The sequence below is a fragment of the Sturnira hondurensis genome, unplaced genomic scaffold, assembly GCF_014824575.4.
Source record: "Sturnira hondurensis isolate 20B ecotype Veracruz unplaced genomic scaffold, ASM1482457v3 Scaffold0018493, whole genome shotgun sequence".
NCBI lineage: Eukaryota > Metazoa > Chordata > Mammalia > Chiroptera > Phyllostomidae > Sturnira > Sturnira hondurensis.
The window spans coordinates 3,937,967-3,950,547 of NW_028091124.1; the positions used below are offsets into that span (position 1 = coordinate 3,937,967).

Consider the following 12,581-nt stretch of genomic DNA (forward strand, 5'->3'; position numbering starts at 1 on the left):
GCCTTGGTGTGTGCTTCCTTGGGTCCACCTTCTTTGGGACTCTCTGAGCTTCCTGGACTTCCTGGAGGTCTATTTCCGTTGTTAGACTGGGGAAGTTCTCCTCCACTATGCTTTCAAATAAGTTTTCAATTTCTTGCTCTTCCTCTTCTCCTTCTGGCACCCCTATGATCTGGATGTTGAAACACTTAAAGATGTCCTGGAGGTTCCTAAGCCTCTCCTCATTCTTTTGAATTCTTGTTTCTTCATTCTGTTCCGGTTAAATGTTTATTTCTTCCTCCTGGTGCAAACCATTGATCTGAGTCTCAGTTTCCTTCCTTTCACTGTTGGTTCCCTGTATATTTTCCTTTATTTCACTTTTTATAGCCTTCGTTTTTTCCTCTAATTTGTGACTATATTCAACCAATTCTGTGAGCATCCTGATTAACAGTGTTTTGAACTGTGCATCTGATAGGTTGGCTATCTCTTCATCGCTTAGTTGTATTTTTTCTGGAGCTTTGATCTGTTCTTTCATTTGGGCCATTTTCTTTTTTTGTCTCATAGTGCCTGTTATGTAGTAAGAAGCAGACCTTAGGTGTTCACCAGGGCTAGGCAACCCACATTACTGTGTTGTGACACTGTCTGTGGGGAGGTGTCCAAGAAGGAACAATGGCACTTGCTCTGCTCTCTGCCGGATTTCAGTCACTTCCCCCACTTCCCACAAGCAAATTGGGCCCTTCTGGTGCTGATTCCCAGGTGGGTGGGCTTGTGTACCTTCTAGGACACTGAGGGTCTCTCCAACGGACTCTCCTGTAAGGATGGGAGTCTCTCCTGCTGCCACAACCCCCACAGGTGTTTTCAGTCAGTGGTTTGAGGCTTTATTTCCCAGTGCTAGAGCCCTGGGTTGTGCAGTCTATCTCACTTCCCAGTTGTTCCTCCCGGTTCATCTGCACTTGAACATGGGAGCACCACTCCACTACCTGCGCAGCCTCACTGTGAGTCCTCTCTGCCCCAGCTGCCCATCTCCGCCCCTCCTACCGGTCTGGGTAAATGTTTCTTCTTTAACTCCTTGGTTGTCAGACTTCCATGCAGTTTGATTTTCTGACAGTTCTGGTTGCTTTTTGTTTTTATATTTGTTGTTGTCCTTCTTTTGGTTGTGTGGTACAGTGTGTCCACCTACGCCTCCATCTTGGCCGGAAGTGTGTATGCATTTTCTTATCATATGCTGGTTGCAACTTTCTATCAAATGGCATCTGGCCTTAACATGACATCTGATTAGACCTTGTATCTACAGATCTACAGCATTTGGCTACAGAACATATCTGTAAGGTACACTTTACCAATTGTTATTTGACGTACTCACTTGTAAGGGTATATATCCAAACAAACACAGTTTTCAGTTGACGCCTATTGAAACCTTTTAAAAAACATCTTTATTGAGATGTAATTCACATTCTATAAAATTAACCCATTTCGAGTTTACACATTCAATGGTACCTTCACAGACCGGTGGGTATGACCACCATCACAGTCCCTGTCTGAGTACTCGGTCTCCCAGAAGGAGACCTGTACCTACCGGCAGTCATCCTTCTTTCCCCAGCCTCTGGCAACCGCTAACCTACTTTCTGTCTCTATGCAGACGGCCATCATGGACACCTCACATAAGTGAAGTAAGACAGTGTGTGGCCTCATGTGCCCTTTGCACCTGGCTTCTTTCACTCGGCGGGTTTTCAAGGATCATTCTCTTTGTTCCGTGGGACAGCACATCGGCCCTGTCGTGGCTCAGTAGCATTCCACTGCATGAGTAAAGCACGTTCGCGTACGAATTCACCCACGGACGGGCATTTGGGTTGTCCCTACTTTTTGGCTATATGAATGATGCTCCTATGGACATTTAGGTACAGTATTTTGTGGGGACGTGTCATTCCCTTTCCCTGGGAATTGCTAAGTCTTATGTTGGCTCTGCATTGAACATTTCAAGGAAGCACCAAACTACTATGCAAAGCCATGGCACCATTTCACACCCACACCAGCAACACACCAGGGTTCAGATGTCCCGCACCTGCCAACTTGTTATCATCTCATTTACTATAGCTGTCCTTGTGTGCGTGGGGTAGCATCACTCTGTGGTGTTGACCTGCATTCCCCCAATGGTGATGGTCCTGAGCACTTACCTGCCATTTGTGCATCTTTTTAAAAGAAATGTCTATTTGGATCCTTTGCTCGTTTTTAACTGGCTCATCTGTCACTTCATTATTGAGTTATAAGAGCTCTTTGTGTATTTTGGATACGCGCACCCTCTCAGGAACTTGACTTGCAAGCATTTTCTACCGTTCCAGGGAGTGTCTTCGCACCTCCTCAATGGCACTGTTTTCAGCAGGAGAAGGTTTAGTTTCGACTGTGTCCCGTTTATTTATTTTCTCTTTCATCACTTGTGCTTTTGTGTCACGGCTGTGCCCAAGCCACAGCCACAGAGATTTACACCTGTGTTTTCTTCGAAGAGTTTTGCAGTGTTAGCCTCCGCCTGCACATCTGTGGTCCTGCTGCGAGCTCATCTCTGTGCATGGGGTGAGCAGGCAGTCCAGCCTCACCCTTTCGAGGGGGCAGACACCGTTGTCTCAGCTGCACTTGTTGAGAAAGCTGTCCGTTCCTCGTTGAGCCGTCTTGGCACCTTTGTCAAAAATCAGCTGACAGTGACTGTGAGGCTTCTTCCTGGACTTAGTACCGCCGCTCAGTCTTTACGTCTAACCCTCACACCGGTGCCGCTCCCTGCAGTTGTGTGGGAGAGATTCCAAAGCGTGAGTCCTCCAACTCTGTCCCTTTTTTAAACTGTAATTATGCTGACTATTCTGGGCCCCTTGCATTTCCACATGAATTTTAAGTCCAGCTGATCAATCACTGAAAAAAAAAAGTCCAGGCGGAATTATGACAGAGGCCCTGTTGAATCTATAGATACATTTTCGGGGTGCCGTCATCGTTAACTGCGTTGTCTTCCAGTCCGTGAGCACGAGATGCTTCCCACTGATTGCAACCTCCTCTGACTTCTCTCAACCACGTTTATAGTTTTGGAAAGGCTTTCCCGTGGTGAAACATACACATGTGGTGGTAGGCCAGGACCCGGATGGATCGGGTGCAGGGAACTATGGCCAGCGGACTGCGGGGGTTGGGAGGGCAAGGCCCACTGGGAGCCCAGCTCCAACCCCAGCCTGCCCTTACAACCTGGAGGCCTGTGGTCATCCTCACCGTTCTCTATTTACGGAAACCTGTCTGGACATCTCAGCCCTTGCCCGTGGGACTCGGCTCTGAGACAACTTCAGGTGGAGGGGGAAGTGAGGGGGATGGGAAGCTGGCAGGCTGGAGGAGAGAGCCCTAGCTCCAATGTAGCAGGTGCTTAAAGAAAAGCAAAACAAAAACTACCCCCTACCCCCCACCCCCACCTAGACCACCCACCCCTCCCCCCTGGAGCCTGCAGGGCACAGCTGCTCTCTCACACACAGTGCAGACTCTCCCCCTGGGGCCCTTCCTGGTCTGACTGGCCTCCACACTTGCCCTGGGGACCAACCTTCTCCAGGGAGGGGCTGTCAAAGCTCTCGATCTGGTTGTTCAGCTCTTTGCCCAGGCGCAGGCTCCAGTTGGAACCCCGTGTCTTCTTGAGGGAGTGTCTCAGAAACTGGGGAGGCAGAAGACATCGGCAGCAGTGCTTCTCGGGGGCTGGGTCACACTGAGCGGCAACCCACCCTCCCCAGCCTCTGGACCCATCACCGACCCACACAGCTCGGGCCCAGTGGGAATGTCCTGTGGGCCCATGGGTCTGGGCAACAGCCCGGGCTTGGGCTGCTGGAAGCGTGTCACCGCTATCCTGATTTCCTAAGCACTTGGTGTCCCTGGATAGAAGGCCCTGTGCACTCCTTTGCTGGGAGACACCGAAGTGGGTGTGCTTGGGGCTCCCCAATCTTCTAACAGAAGGAGAACATGTCCTTCCGGGGCTCCTAAGCTCCCACCTGCCAGCTGCACCAAATGCCCTCCACCCATTCGCTCCCTCCTCCCCACTCCCGTCCCAGCAGGCAGGGCCACCTCTCTACCTGAATCAGCTTGTCCTCCCAGGTCTTCTGATTCCAGGTGAACTTAGTATGTTCTGCAGAAAGAACAGCCACCTGTGCCACTGTCTTTGGTGGCTCCCCTCTGGGCCACCTCCTTAGCTGGCCTGCGAAGCCCCCCATGGGTCAGCCTGCCGCCTCCCCATCTTCCCCAAGACCAAACCCAGAGGTGCCGGCCCACCCCGAGCCTCGGCTCCTGGTACTCAAGCTCCATGAGTAGTAGTGCCCCAGCCCGCCCACGGAGAGGGCGCTCGGCTCAGGGTGGGCCCCCCAAGCCTCTCACCTTCCAGGTACTTGACCAGCCGTGGGATCTCCAGCTCCCACATGTCAGCCATGGAGGGTGCAATGCTGTGGCTCAGGGTCCTCAGAAGGTTGAGCATGGCTATTCCCCTGCCCTCCCCTTCGTAGGGGGATGACATCAGCACCTGAGGGGAACCAATCCCTAGTGGGGCTCCACGTGCTCTGGGCAGCCCCAGGCACCTCCCTCCAGCAGGGAGACCAGGGATGAGACCGTGTGCCCTCCCCACCCCAGATCTGCACGGAGCGTGGGGGAGCATCCAGAGTCCACACCAGGGTGCGGGACGGAGCCCACCTCCCGGGGATGCTTCGAGGCTGCTCAGGGGCTAAGCAGGGGAACCTGTGGGCAGATCCGAGCCCACAATCCCTGACCCGAGAGGGACACCAGGGACCAGGAAGGCTCTGCTGTGCCAAACCTCCAGCTCCCTCTGGGGGCTCTGGGAATTAGGGGCTCAAGGGAGAGGCACCACAGGACACGGCCTCAGCCACACAGAGCACCACCCAGGTGGGCCACTCACCAGGAGACGGGCCAGCAGCCTCTGCGGCGCGGGCAGTTCCACTAAGGAAGGAGGAGATGCAACCCTCACTGGAGCGCTTGGCCCAAACCAGGATGTGCCCTCCCCTGTGTGTCCCCAAGGGGGGCTTTGGCGTGGAAGGAGCCCCACAACACCACCCCATTGTCCCTAGGGTGGTGAATGTGTTGGCACGGTGGGGGCGGGGTGTCTACAAAGACCATCATTTCAATGGCCTGATCCTGGAAGAGCTGGGAACCACGCTGGGGGCAGGGGCTGGGAAGGTGGCACTTGGCAGGCGGAGCCCCTTTGTGGAGGACCCCAGGCCCTCCCACAAGAGCGTCATGAGAGTGCCTGTCTCTTCTGTGAGCCTTGGCTTCCCCTGAGCCAGCAGGGATCAGACGCCCACCCCCTCTGCCCCAGCTGCGGGCTTTGGAGGCAATGAGGCTGGAAGAAGCACTTGAACCAGGGGGTGAGGGAGGGCCAGGCCTGCTGAGAAGTCGCAAGAGCCCAGGGGGGACCCCCAGAGAGGACACGGCCCGCCCCACCAGTTGGGCTGGGGGCACGAGGAAGACCTCAGGGGGTGGCCTCGCTGGTTGCTCAGAACAGGCCCCACCTTTTGCTGTCCCCGTGTTCTACAGGGTGACCAGAGTTACCTCTGCTGTCAGCCATACCCATCAGCAAAGCCCCAGGCCCTGAGAGCAGCCCCCAGGGACTGCAGTGTCACCTCGCACAGAGGGGCCCTGTCTCTTTGTGGACAGTTTGATGTCAGCGGTGCTCAGTCACGGGGATCACAGTGGGGCAGTTTACCCAGGACACAGACGGGAGTCGGCAGTCCCCTGCTGGCTCATGCCAGGGCAAGGCCGAGCCAGGACCAACGTGGGGTGGGGGCGGGGGCGGGGGCGGGACTGGGCTGTGCAGCTGTGGGGACGGGAGGAAGGAGCTGCTGGAGGAAGTCTGTCCGATGAACAAAGGGCAGACCCTCAGCCTGGCGGTCGGGGCTCCAGCATGCTTCCGGGAGGAGAGGAATATCTGGGGACACAGAGCAGCCCACCCGCCCGACCCCACCAGCTGGCTCGGGGGTGCTGCCCACCGTGCCTGCTCCCGCCGGCTGCTCTGGACTCCGCACCCGCCGTGTGGAACTGGCGCTCCGCCAGGTTGGTGAGGCTGATGCAGATGGGGGTCAAGACCTCCACGTTATCCGTCTCCATGACGTAGCACAGGAGCCTCACCCAGAATTCCTGGGGCAAGGGGAGGGGGCCAGGGTTAGCCGGGCATCCCACGGCCACGTGAGGAGATGGGTTAAGCTCCCCCACAGTGAGAGCCTCACCTCAGTTTTCCAGAACTGCACTCCCACCCACTGGCAGCCTCCACCCCAGCTGGCTCTGCCGCCAACCCCGGTCATTGTCAGGGCCACCTGAGTGGCACTGTCCCCGCCCCCGATATGGCGGAGGGAGTAAGCCAGTCCTGGGAGCCCAACTCCTGTCCCTGCTGACCTCCCACCCCACCCCACCACTTCCTCTTCCACCAGCGCGGGCCCTCTGACCCCAGTCCTGCAGAGGTGCACCCTGGGTAGATTCAGCCGCACTGGCCAACTGTGATGGGCAGGGCTGTGTGTCCACGTGCCTAGGCAAGGGTACCCAGGTATGCAACCAAACCCTAATCCAGCTGCAGATGGGAAGGTCTTTGTAGATTCGATGAAAAGAGATTGCCCTCAATAATGGGGGTGAACCTCATCCCGTCAGTTAAGGGGCCTTCAGTGCAAAACCCTGAGGTTTCCCTGGACAAGACAACATCCTGCCTCCAGGCAGCAGCATCTGCTCCTACCTGGGGCTCCAGCCTGCCTGCCTGCCCTGCGAATATCAGACGTGCCAGCCCCCACGAATGCAGAAACCAATGCCTCGGAATGAGTATTGCGCGCGCGCGTGTGTGTGTGTGTGCGCACATGTGTGTGTCCATATGTGTGTGTCCTGCTGGTTCTGCTTCTCGGGGGCACGCTGACTGAGACACGTTCTTGTGTCTCTAGCCCTCCCGCGTCCCCTGCCATCTTCCTTCTCCATAGATGACCATCGACCGCCCCCAGCTACTCATGGTGCCCCTCGGCCTCACCCCATGCCCCTGGGAGTTTGTGGTGAGGGTCCTGTGCTACCAAGTGCGGTCACGCGAGCTGTTCCAGCTGCCAGGACAAGACTCCAGAGGGGACCACGGTGAACTGGAAGCAGGAGTTTATTCCTAGCTCCCCTGTCTGCCACCTTCAAAGCCTGGAGCCAGTTAATGGTTCTCTGGTCCTCGGTTTCCTCATCTGCAAACGGAGGGTGGTACCAAGAGACCCTGGCGCGCTGGTTTGCGGGGCAATGGAACGAAAGTCTAGCTGTTGCACACCCAGCACAGCACCTGCTGTGTGCTGGGCCGGGGTTTAACGAATCACTGAGATCGTTATTCTTCTCTTTATGTCTCTCTCTAGGAGAAGCCCCCCTGCACAAGGCACCTAGCCCGAGGCTTCAGTGGATGGACAATGACGCCCTCCACGATCTGCCCTGGGACGTTTCTTCTATCGCACTGCCACGTCACAGTGTCTTGCAATTAAAAGTAGACACGTCTGTTTCCCCTTAAGCCTGCGAACTCCTTGGGGTCATACTGAGCGCTTTTGGTGTACAGCCTCACGTCTTTCACACGGTAGGAACTTACCAAATATTTGTGGAATTCAACCACTAAAATCATCTCTAGACACACACACACACACACACACACACACACACACACCCTAGACTGGAGGGGATTTAAGGTAACAAACACATTTTAGGCAATAAGTCAACTGATACATGTTGAGGCCTACTGTGCTCCAGGCACTGCCCTAGCACCTGGGGGCTCTAAGTTCCCATCGAGCACCTGGCTCCGTAAATGGATCTTGAAGAACTAGAGCTCAGGCAAGTGGAAGATCAAGGCTCCCAGGCATCCCAGGCAGCAGGAACGGGAGAAGCAAAGTCGCAGAACTCTGGGCCTGCACCACTCCCCTGAGCCTGAGCCATGCCGACATGAGCCATCGGCAGCAACACACCAGCCCAGTGGGCAGGGGGCGGGGGAGGGCTGGGGCTCACTCACGTGGGTCATCCCACTGATCACGGAGGTGATGATCTTCACAGTGTCCATGGTGACTTTGTGGACCATCTTCTCCTCCAGGTCTCTCTGGTGGAGGCTGTCCCGGCGATTGGTCTGGAATTCAGAACCAAGTGGTCCCTGCCCAGGGGTTGGCAAGGGGCTTGCTGTGGCCTTGGGCATGGTCTTCTCGCCCCCACAGGGCTTGGTGCCCCAATACTGAATCTCTGGGTGCTCAGAGCTGTGACTATCTCTTTGTTTTCCAGACTCCTGCCTGTGTGGCTGTGTCCACCTTTACCTGCAGTTTTCCTGTGTCTGTGTTCGTGTGTCACAAATGAACACGCCTGCAGGTTCATCCTTGGGTGCATTCTGTCTTCAACCCTTTGGGAACCACTTCCAAAGCCCAGCTGCTCCCTGGTCAGTGTGTCAGGGCCACTCACCAATTTGTAGGTGGACAGGGTCAGCTGCATGGACACGAACTTCAGGCCCCAGCCTTTGATCCTGTCCTGGAAGCCGGACACAGCCAGCTGGCTCATGATTCGGAGAATGGCCATCCTCACCTGAGGGCACAGGGAGGCGCGGACGCCGAGAGTTGGGTGGGCTCCAGGGTGTGAAGCTCGGCCTCTAACACCCAATCCCAGGACACGAGATAGAATTAGGGGATCTTTGGGCTGCATAGGACCTCAGCGGCCTCCTGGCCACTGTGCACTCTGTCCACTGTGCACTCTGTCCACTGCCCCCGCCTCATCCAGAGGGTCCTGCTCTGGGTCACGCCCACCCAGGGGCCTCATCTGGACAATCCAGAGACACGGAGAGTGCCCCCGTTACTTAGATGGTGCCATCCTCAGGGGACCGCCTGACTCCTACGCCGGGGCTCCCTGGGGCCCCCGTGGGGCAGCACAGAACAAGCCTGCCCTCCCTTCCCTCTGCAGCCTCCAGGTGTTGCAGACAGCTTTACCTGGATCTCCAGCCCAAACTCTCCCATCCTGGACTCCCTGCAACCCACCGCCTGGGGGTGGGCAGCAGCCCCAGGACCCCAGACCAGAACTGAATCTGCCCTCCGTGGTGGCCAGGCCTGCGGCAGCTCTCCTATTTGGAGGGTGGAGGGCGTGTCCCTCAGGTGCTTTTCACACTTGCAGTAATGGCCTTACAGCACCACTCGGCGGCCTCGAGGGTCTGGCCAGAGCTGCTTCTCCAAGGCCCGCCCTCGCCCAGGGTGCCTCACTGACACACCGGGGACAGCGAGACTGGGACGAGAGTGGCCACAGCATTGATGGGCCCCCTCCACTCCCAGCCCAGCAGGGCTGACTGGGAAAAGGCTGGGTTTTCTGTGAAGGGCATTGCCCGAGACAGCCAGCCCCCCCGCCCCCCGCTGCTGGGGGCCAGCCTTCTCCCTGGCTTGTCTGTGCCTCCCAGAGGAGACCTCTGAGTACCGCCCGCTGTGGGCCTCAGCCCTGTTACCTTGGGGCGGGTGTCGGAGATGGAGCTCTTGACCACCCGGATGGCCAGGCAGATGGTCCTGACGTTCATTCTCGGCTCTGAAAGAGGAAAACCAGCCTGGGGGGCCGGCAGCCTCTGGCTGGGCGCTGAGAGGTGCCTGCCACCGCCGCAGGGGCCCACCTTCCCGGGCAGGCCTGCCCGGCCCCTTCCACAGAGAGCCAGGCAGCGGGTGGCTCATCCATGTCACAGCCTCCTGAGCCACCTCCACCACGTGCTGAAGGGCACCTCCCCGAGAAGCTTCGGACGCTCAGCCCAGCGCACCCTGGCCCGGCCCCGGGGCCATCTGTGTATGCCTCACTCCCTTGGCCTCTGCTTGGTGTGTGTCTCTTTCGAAACTAGTTGGTCTCTCCTTAAAGCAGGGTCTCCACCGAAAAGTCTTTTAGCCCCCGGAGCTGGGCAGACAGTGCTGGGCAGTGGGCACAAGAGGCTGCAAAGCGCAGTTGTGGAGAGGCTGGGTTCCGGGCCCGGGCTGCCTGGGTCTCAGTCCTGGCCCTGGGACGCCCCCGCTGTGTTACTTCAGGGGAATCACTGAGTCCCTCTGTGCCTCAGATCCCTTTCCTGGCCAGTGGGGATGATGATAGTACTTCCCTCACAGAGCGGCTGGGCAGGAGGAGCCAACACAGCCCGCGCGGGCACACGGGACCTGCTGCTCTGTGTTTGGAAACTGATGACAACACCCCCAGTTAAAGCAGGAGGGGATGAAGGGAGGTGAGAAAGCACCCCCACGAGAAGGTCTGGAGAGGTGGTGTGTGGGCAGAGTTGGGGTTGGGGGCTGAGGGTGAGGCTGTGCTCGAGGGCAGGTGGCACTGGAAGTGAACGCCGGCAGAGGAAGGACAGGAACGGGGGACAGGAAACCAGGCCCTGCGGGACAGCGTCCCTTTTCTGTCTGATTATAAAAATCGTGTGTGTTCGTGGCAAAATGAAAATTAAAAATAGCCACTGAACCGCTTGTGTCCTTCTAAACCCATTTATGCATAAACAAATACATTTCTTTCAAATAACCGAGGTTTTGCGATATATGCTGCCTCATACCATATCGCCAACTTAATGTAGAAACGGCAGCTTTCCCACCGCGAAGAGTAGACGGACTACACCCTCAATGGTTGTGTGACACCCCATTATATGGATATAGTCTCATTTTCCCCACAAATTCTCTATAGAAAAATGTTTGGTTTGTTTCTACTGCTTTGCTTTCGTGCGCCATGTGCTCATGAACATTGCTGTCCGGTTACCTTTGGGCAGTTTTCTCATTCAGACAACTGACAAGAAGTTGCATTGCTGAGCCCAGGTTCTGGTCCCTACCCAACCGAGCATCCAAACTTATTCATCAATTTACACCCCGGTCGCTGGCGTATAAGACTCGGTTTCTTGTTACTCCAGACGGGGGATTAGCAGAGTGTGCCCCGTAGGCTAATGCAGCCCGAAGCCTGTTTTTGTCAATAAAGTCTTACTGGGGCACGACCAAGCTCGGCAGCCTCTGACTGCTTTTGCTCTGCGGTGGTGGAGGTGAGTAATTGTTCCAAAGACCACTAGGCTGGCAGAGCTGAAAAGGTTGTCACTATCACCATTCACAGAGAAATGGCTAGGCCACCTCCAGTCACATCATCTCTGCCCAGTGGGTGGGTGAAAAGGGTCTTGGTGATGCTGAAAGTCGCATTTCTTGAACAGAGGGGTCTACAGCCGCCCCGTTTGCGAAGGGCACAGGAACGCTCAGCTGAAAGCATGTACCTGCAGGGCTGCATGCCGCCAGCAGGCGGCGCCTTGTCCAGCAGGTGAGGTCCTGAGCTAGCACAGTATTTCCCTTTTGTTTTCAAGGTCAGAGTTTGGGCTGAAGGGTTTAGAATCAGGGGCTGAGGCCAAGGTTGGTCATTGTGTCAGTAGGGCTCTCCCCACATGCTCTAATGAGGCTTTCTATTCACCTCTGATTTAGCTTTGGGGCTAGTACAGGGATTGAGGTGAATGGTCTGACATCCAGATTCAGGTGGAAGCTGGGACTCCGGGTTTAAGGCCACGCTTACATGTGGGAAGGGGTGGGGGGGGGTGTCACAGAGCTGGCTGGGCTCTAGGGTAGAAAACATGAAGCAGACACGGGCGCTAGCTCCTTAGCCCACCCAGCAGGGCCTACAAAACAGGAAATGACGGAGGTCCAGGCTTAGGGGAGCCCCGCCTCCCTGGCCCTGCCTGCCTTCCGGCCTTTGCTCACCATCTGCACCCACCACTGCCCTGATCAGGGTCAGGGTGCCCACGCGGATGGCCTCCTTGCTCGTCTCCATTTGGCTGAGGAAGAACTTCATCAGCTCCTTCGGATAGGAGCGAGCTGCAAGGGAAGGGCCGTCTGCGTCACTCCCGGCCAGGGCCAGAGCCAGAGTCGGGGTGCGGGGGAGGCCCCCCAGGCCACGCCGGAGCCTCACCGAGGGCTATGAAGCAGTGCTCAATCTCCTCCACGTTCTGGCCGACATACTGCTGCTGGGCAGGGGCCCTGACACACACCTGAGGAGGGGGCGGGTGGGAGGTGAGGCCACAGAGAACCAGGTGCCCAGGGGCCAGGTGAGGCTCCGCCATCACCTCCCTTTTGCCCCGGCCAGCCACCTGCCGCAGCCCGCATCCAGCAGGTCCAGCCGGAGAAGACCCTGCCCGTTGAGCTTGTGGGCCTCACCTGGATGTGCAGTTCTGTGAAAATGGTGTGTAGCTGCATTTGGGGGACAGGGGTCCTCGTGGCAACTGACACTTCCAGGATCTGCCTCAAGACCTGCAACGGATGGGCAGGCGAACTTCTACCAACTCAGGGGTCATACTCAACACCCTGGCTGCTCAACGTGGTGGCCAAGGCAGTCTCTTGGGCCACTGCCACAAGCTGGCTGAACGGACCCTGCATTTCAACCTGGCCCCAGGGCCATTCCTGTGCTCAGCGAGGCTGGGAGCCCTGTGCTGGGCCACCAGGCGTGAAGTTCAAGGCCATCTCCACCTTTTTCTCCCAGTCACCTGGAGGTAAATCCTATTCTTTTACCCTAACTCCCATTTCTGCCTCTTGCTTTTGCAGCTAAGGAACTCGCCTCATCTGTCGATGGGCAACCACTTTACAGTACGTGTCAGCCGGCCCGGG

The 12,581-nt window shown here is 56.8% G+C and overlaps 1 protein-coding gene across 1 annotated transcript in view; it reads right to left on the reverse strand.

The window, feature by feature from the left end:
- MROH2A (maestro heat like repeat family member 2A) overlaps positions 1-12,581 on the reverse strand; it is a 41,479-nt gene that overhangs the window by 20,142 nt on the left and 8,756 nt on the right. The window contains exons 8-18 of the mRNA XM_037069236.1: positions 12,135-12,227; positions 11,890-11,968; positions 11,682-11,795; positions 9,440-9,516; positions 8,419-8,538; positions 7,985-8,095; positions 5,976-6,123; positions 4,889-4,929; positions 4,357-4,498; positions 4,059-4,111; positions 3,539-3,646 (exon numbers count right to left, since the gene is read on the reverse strand). Of these exons, the coding sequence (XP_036925131.1) occupies positions 3,539-3,646; positions 4,059-4,111; positions 4,357-4,498; positions 4,889-4,929; positions 5,976-6,123; positions 7,985-8,095; positions 8,419-8,538; positions 9,440-9,516; positions 11,682-11,795; positions 11,890-11,968; positions 12,135-12,227 (1,086 nt within the window). The remainder of the gene's footprint in view (positions 1-3,538; positions 3,647-4,058; positions 4,112-4,356; positions 4,499-4,888; positions 4,930-5,975; positions 6,124-7,984; positions 8,096-8,418; positions 8,539-9,439; positions 9,517-11,681; positions 11,796-11,889; positions 11,969-12,134; positions 12,228-12,581) is intronic.